At 40.1% G+C, this 6,762-nt stretch overlaps 1 protein-coding gene across 1 annotated transcript in view; it reads right to left on the bottom strand.

Annotated features, from left to right (window-relative positions):
• Positions 1-4,414: 4,414 nt before the first annotated feature.
• Positions 4,415-6,762, bottom strand: part of MCU (mitochondrial calcium uniporter) — a 203,316-nt gene continuing 200,968 nt past the window's right edge. Inside the window, exon 8 of the mRNA XM_044916493.1 lies at positions 4,415-6,376. Within this exon, the coding sequence (XP_044772428.1) occupies positions 6,299-6,376 (78 nt within the window). The 3' untranslated portion in view covers positions 4,415-6,298. The remainder of the gene's footprint in view (positions 6,377-6,762) is intronic.

Raw genomic sequence — 6,762 nt, 5'->3', positions numbered from 1 at the left:
GTGTGGAACGGGGACGATATTGTCTTGAAGCAAGGTCCTGTGTTCTATTATGGTGTTTGGTCTCCAAACTTCCTAAAGAAACCAGGTTTAGTTGAATTTTTACCAACTCAAGCAGCAATACCTCATGTTTTCATAGTGCCTTTCTTCCCCCAATTTAAAATGGTTTAGTGTTACTTATTTTACTAATTCTCACACTAAGACAGAGGCAGGGGCTTCAAATTAGGAATGACTCATTAAATTAACAACACTAAAAACGGATGTTTACTAGAATTTCATTTTTAGACAGAAGAGGCAAAATGAAAGGATCTGTATATTATGTGTCCCCAGACAACGGAATGCCAGCTCCTTGACATTCTATAGTGTGTGGACACCTAAGAATTGGCAAGCACTGTTACTGAACATAATGAGAAGGGGAAGGACAAAAAGAAGGGTAGGGGAAAAAGTTTTTTTTTTTTCCCCACCATTTTTTTAAAAGTAGGACACACCCAACATGGGGCTTGAACTCAGGACCCTGAGATCAAGAGTCGCATGCTCTACCAACTGAGCCAGCCAGGCACCCCAAAAGGTTTTTTTTTTTTTTTAATACTTTATTAAAGAAGGATCTGAATGAAACCAAAATTTCTCCCTCCTAATCTTACCTTGACCTGATGCTTTGGGCTTCTATCATTCTTATCCTTTCTCTCATCTATGTTTCTTGTTCGAATCAAATTCCTAGTGGCTGGGGAAGGAATATTTATTGTATTAGGAAGTAGTTCGTAAACTTGTCTTCCTAATCTCTTATCACAATTTTTTCCTATGCTAAGTGGCCTTCAAATTATTGTGGCTCCTTTCCTGTAAGGGTTTCAGTTCAATTAAACATGAGTGCTTACTAGGGGCCAAGTGCAATGCTGTCTCTGGTTTTTGATAGTGATGAAGGTAAAAGTGATTCCCACAAGCAGAGAGTTTACCATGCTCTAGAGTGGAAAGCTCTAGCAAGGGGGTATCTGGTGATCTGAATTTATAGTTGGCCACTTTATCACTAATGCTGGCAGAACACAGGCAACCTGGCCATTTTTAGCTTATTAAGTTGCAATCTGATGGCAGCAATGGATGATTCTGGGACCAAGGAACTGTCTCATTGCAGTTAAGAGTTAGTGCTCTTAACAGAAAAAACAAAACCCTGCAATTTCCTGTCCCTGAGAAACCATCTGAGTACTTCATACGTGTTGCAGAGGAACAGAGGACGTGTGCATAGATAAACCCAGACTGCTGCCAGGATTGATTGCCAGAGTCAAGGACTTTCACCAGATAGCCCTTTGGTTCTGTAAACAAGCATTCCCAGGATGGTAGGACTTTTTTTTTTTTTTTTCTTATTCCTATTTTTTCCTTTTTAGTTGACTTGCCCTCTCATTTTAATTTTTTATGACGAAAAATTTCAAATGTATACAAAAGTAGAAAGAACAAGAAACACAGCTGCAATTACTAATATTTTGTCAATCTTATCTATACACCAAGATGCATTTCTAAGATAAGGCCTTTTTTACATAACTATGTCATTATTACTACTATGGAAACAGTACCATCTAATACCCATTTCACATTTAAATGTCCCCAATTGTTTCAAAGATTTCTTTGCATTGCTAGTTTGAGTCAGGATTCAAGTAAGAGCCATACATTGCATATGGCTGTGTCTCTTAAATTCTTTTAATCTAGAATGGTCTCCCCTCTTCCCCAATCCCCACACCATTTGTTGAAGAAAGCCAGTCATTTGTCCTATAGAATGTCTCACATTCTAGATTTGTCTGACTGCTTGTGTGTCTTTTAGCGTTCCTTTTCCCATATAATATTAATCCTTGTTCATATTTTCTTATTTTTCTAAAGTATGTGCTACTAGAAATTAAAAACAAAAATACTCTGGTGACACTGAAGGAATTTAATGCACGGGGGCGGGGGAAATTGATCAGTTAGGATATAGGTAAACCAGTCTGCTGTTCAGGAAAGATCTGAGCTTACGTAACAATTTGAGAAATACTGGCATCTAAATGGGGGAGGGGAGTGGGTGAGATCATCCATGGAAAATTGGGTCTGAGATGGAACCCTGGAGAAGCCCAACATCAAAGATGTGGGCAGAGGAAGAGGATACTGCAAATGAGACCAAGAAATAGAGAGTTAAAGAAGGAAACCCAAGAGTAGAGTCACAGGAGCTGAGGACAGTTTCAAGAATGAGGGATTGCTCAGTGGATGATGCATTTATAAAACATATGCAAAGGAAAATTTATAAAGTGGGCCAATTTTATATTCAGTAGAATTCATTAAAATTAACCTATATATTTATCCCAAGGAAGTAACTATGTAGTACATTCTGGACGACAAGGAGTTTGTACTTACTTGGGAGAGCAACAAACAAAAGATCGTTGGCAGTAATAAAAATGAATCACAACTAGGGCGCCTGGGTGGCTCAGTCAGTTGAGTGACCGACTCTTGATTTCAGCTCAGGTCATGGGATGGAGCCCCGCCTCCGGCTCCGTTCTGCTTGAGATTCACTCTCTTTCCCTCTTCCCCTCCCCTGCTCTTTCTCTCAAATAATAAATAAATCTTTAAAAAAAATGAATCATAACTTTTTTTTTTAGATTTTATTTACTTATCACAGAGAGTGAGCGAGAGTGCGCACAAGCAGGGGGAGGGGCAGAGGGAGAAGCAGGCTCCCCGCTGAGCAGGGAGCCCGATGTGGGGCTCGATCCCAGGACCCTGGGATCATGACCTGAGCTGAAGGCAGACGCTTAACCCACTGAGCCACCCAGGCATCCCAGAAAAAGGAAACATAACTCTTAACAGTGAAACTGAGTTCCAAAATCTAAGAAATTCCACTTTTCTGTGAAATCTTTCTAGATTGATCTTAAAAATTCCACCTATTTGTTTTTTTAATTTATCTATTTTTAAGATATTTTATTTATTTTTCAAAGAGAGAGCACAGCAGCGGGGGAGGGCCAGGAGGAGAGGGAGAAACAGACTTGCTGCTGAACAGTCACGCAGGGCTCCATCCCAGGGCCCCGGGATCATGACCTGAGCCGAAGGCAGATGCTTAACTGACTGAGCCACCCAGGCACCTGTTTTTGTTTTTGTGAGCATCCACTATGTGCTCATTACCCTCCTGCTGGTAAGCAAGATAGAATAGTACATGTGACATGAGCTCTATTCTTTCCATTTACCATATTCACCATACTCACCAATCCTCTGTCACTCTGGTTGTTTGGTCATAGGATTCACTGATGAGTTGTGACATAGATGTCCTCTGGTTTAACTAGACCAACGGTTCCCATCAAAATCACCAGAGGGACTTATTAAATACAGATTGCTGGCCCCATGCCTAGTTTCTGATTCAGTAGGGATCAGAGAACTTGCATTTTTAACCAGGAGATACCAGTTGCCGCTCCAGCAGTCATACCATGAGAGAACCCTTTTACTTTGCCAGCTCTAAAGGTCTATTATCCCTTACTTAGCAAAACCGCATTACCTACACTCACAAATGGGTTTAACTCTCCATTATCTATCTCCACTGAAAATTCACTAAAGCCTAGCAATGTTGTTGAATATGTAGACGTTATTTGTTGAAATCAAAGAGTGGCTTAACATTTTCAATCTTATCTTCTTACACTTTACTTCTGTCTCAGGGATGTCTGTATTGGGTTGCTATAGCTGCCAGGAGGCTCTCAGTACATCTCGCACTGCACTAAATACAGGAATTTAACATATGCTTTTTGATATGCCTTCAATGGAGTAGGTAGCATGTGATATTTTCCTGTTTGGTGATCATTATTTGATTTGATCAAATTTGATACAAACTCTTAAAAAAATGAGTATTTAATCTTGGTTCATTCTTGAACGGTGTTCTGAAGTCCAGGAGACCACACTGGGCAATCTGGTGGTCTGATAAAATGGAAATCTTCCTGATAATCAGGATATAAGGATATTAGTCTCAGTACTGCCATTGGCTTTATTCTGGCTGTAGAAGTCACTTAACCTCTGGTGGCTCTGGAAAATTAGGAAAATATTGACCATCTTAGATTCAGGAAGCATTAATGAAATGCCTGTTTTTATAATTTTATTTGTTTAATTATTTAATTTATTTATTTGGCAGAGAGAGCGAGCACAAGCAGGGAGGGTGGCAGGCAGAGGGAGGAGCAGGCTCCCCGCTGAGCAGGGAGCGAAGGGCTGCCGCTCCCCCTGCTTGTGCTCTCTCTCTCTGCCAAATAAATAAATAAAATCTTTTTTTTTTTAAATGCCTGTTTAAAAATACAGGCTCTAGGAACCAAATTTAATTTCAAAATGGTATTTTTATAAGAATTAATTTTAGAAGTAAACAGTTTTCCACTAGAATCACAGGAAAATAAGTTTTGTTGCGTGGTTGTTGTTGTTTTTGGTTTTGCTTTAAAGAATCAGATGCTGTAGTTCAAAAATTGAATAAGTATTTATTGTTCCAGAAGGTACATTGCTTTTTATACATATTTCATAAATGATACAGGATTTTACACATGTTCAATATTTTGCTATTTGTTTAAAGGACTTTCCTCCACATTTCCCTCCCTTGCCTCCCACACACCCTGAAAGAATTTGCTCATTGCACTGTGCTGTTTCTTCTTCAAAACCCTGCACACAAACAGGACAGATGATTTAAAAATAATTCACATAACTTAAGAAAAATAAATGAGGGAAGGGGTTGAACAACTGGGGGGCCTGGAAGGAAGGGGAGACATGCATCCTTTCGTTCCGTCATGCCAGTGGAAGGGGTGGTGGCAGGAGCAGAGCAGTGGCGGTCCTGGAGGGCCTTCAACCTCTGCAAGGCACCTGGAATCTGGGTTTGTCATCGCAAGTGTTTCTTTTCATACACAATGATCCCCCAAAGAGGAAGAAAATGAGAAATAACCTCCCTGCCACAATGAGGAGGGGCAAATCATGTGAAAGAAAAAGCCAATCAGCTGTGTGGCAAGCCTCATCATCCTTTCCATCCTGCCCCCACAGTAGTTAAAAACAGGATATTAGACACGGATTCCTTTGACTCTTCAAGTGCAGATGTCATCTGGAAATATGGTAGAAAATATTTTGATAGAGTATAAGATTAATTCTTCCTTCTCTCAATTTAAGATAAGAAAAAATAGGGTGAAGAGGGTAGGTTGAAGGAAGCCATAGAAATGTATTCCTGTATAAAGATAAATTGCACCCTTTGAGATCCACACACTTGATTTACAACTACTGAAGTCGTGGAGGTGGTAGGGCTCACAAACAGTGTGGAAGTGTGTGTCCTTCAAGATAAAGTCTCCAGACAAGGCAGCGCCATCTGGGTGGGCTGGAATGCTGTCACACAAGCAGATTAACAGCAATGAAATTATTCTGGTTTGAAATGGCTAGAGAGCCATGATTTTTAGCCAATTTGTAAACCTTACATCTTCCTGATTTGGTAATACAGCTGAACACCCCCCTCCCCCTCTGATTTCAGTTATGGAGGGAGAGGGGAATATCAATGGGATAGTTAAATAAAGGAGGGAAATTCTGCCTCCTCTTAAAGATTAATTAGTAAAAAACAAAACAAAACAAAACAACCTCATGCAGTGTTGCCAATGATTCCTAGATACTGATCCAGAGCACTGGAATATACAGACATTGAAGAAGGTATTACGGGATAATCCAAAGTGTCAATTATCAAACAGTCGTAAGTTGGTTCCAACTCTCATACGGATAAAATTAGCGTAACCAACAGGAGTGGGTAGTTAGAAAAGGGGCATAAAGAGGAGAGATTCCTGGTCACTTTGCAGAGACTGGGTCCAATTTAAAATAAATGCTAATGGCATGGACTCAGACTCTGTTTGCCACCCACACATCTTGAGGATTTGCTTTTCCGGTAGATTTATTTACTCCTATGTCAAAAATAAGAAAAGTTAAATTAAAAAAAAAATAGAGCTGAGTGGGGTGCTGGTGTGTTACTGTTTTGCTGACCCTGCAAGAAGATGCAAGAAAGGAACACCCCCAGCATCCTTGTCTCTTTATGAATCTCTCAACTACATAATGCATCATTTTCATCCAGAAACTAAGATGCTTGATTAAGACAATATTCACTAAGCCCTTTGAGCTTATATTCCACAAAGCCTGATCCTTAGATTTTAATATTCCCTTCTTCCCTAAGATCCTTTTTGTTTTTGTTTTTTAAAGGTAAAAACCCTCTACCCTGACTTGGCTCCCAGCTTCCACCTGCAATGCTTTAATTAAAAAGGCAAGAGTTATAAACAGGTGTTCTTTCTGCCAGGATTCAGAGGCTCTTTGCAGATCAATCTTTTTCACCAATTTGTCGAAGGGGCAGATGTACTTGTAATGGGTCTCTCAGTCTCTTAAGGTCCATTTCTGCCTAAAATAGAAACAAAAGGTGAGAAAAATTGGCTAGTGAAGCTTTCGATGATATTATTATCTCCTGAGAAAAGGAAATTGTCTTTTCTGCATCACTATGAATCACAGAAATCATCTCAATTACTCTCAAAATAAGAGTGCCTCAGAAGCAAAGGGCTTTAAAGGCCCAGGACAACAAAGGGAGACCAGAATGGAAGTCTGTCCTGGCAGCTTCAGCTGTCAACAGAGCCTCCAGAAAAGGCTGTGCTGTCAACACGGCAGGACTCAGAGGCTCAAGAACCTGGGGAGCACGTGATGCACCCTGACGGCGGTTCTCAAACCTTTAGTTATTCCTCCAGTAGTTGTTTAAGTTTTTCGCTTAGTGATTTTAAAAACAGGGATGTGCTG

The sequence above is a fragment of the Neomonachus schauinslandi genome, chromosome 6, assembly GCF_002201575.2.
Source record: "Neomonachus schauinslandi chromosome 6, ASM220157v2, whole genome shotgun sequence".
Taxonomy (NCBI): domain Eukaryota; kingdom Metazoa; phylum Chordata; class Mammalia; order Carnivora; family Phocidae; genus Neomonachus; species Neomonachus schauinslandi.
Note: the sequence above shows the minus strand (reverse complement) of the source record. Positions and strands in the feature narration are given on the sequence as shown.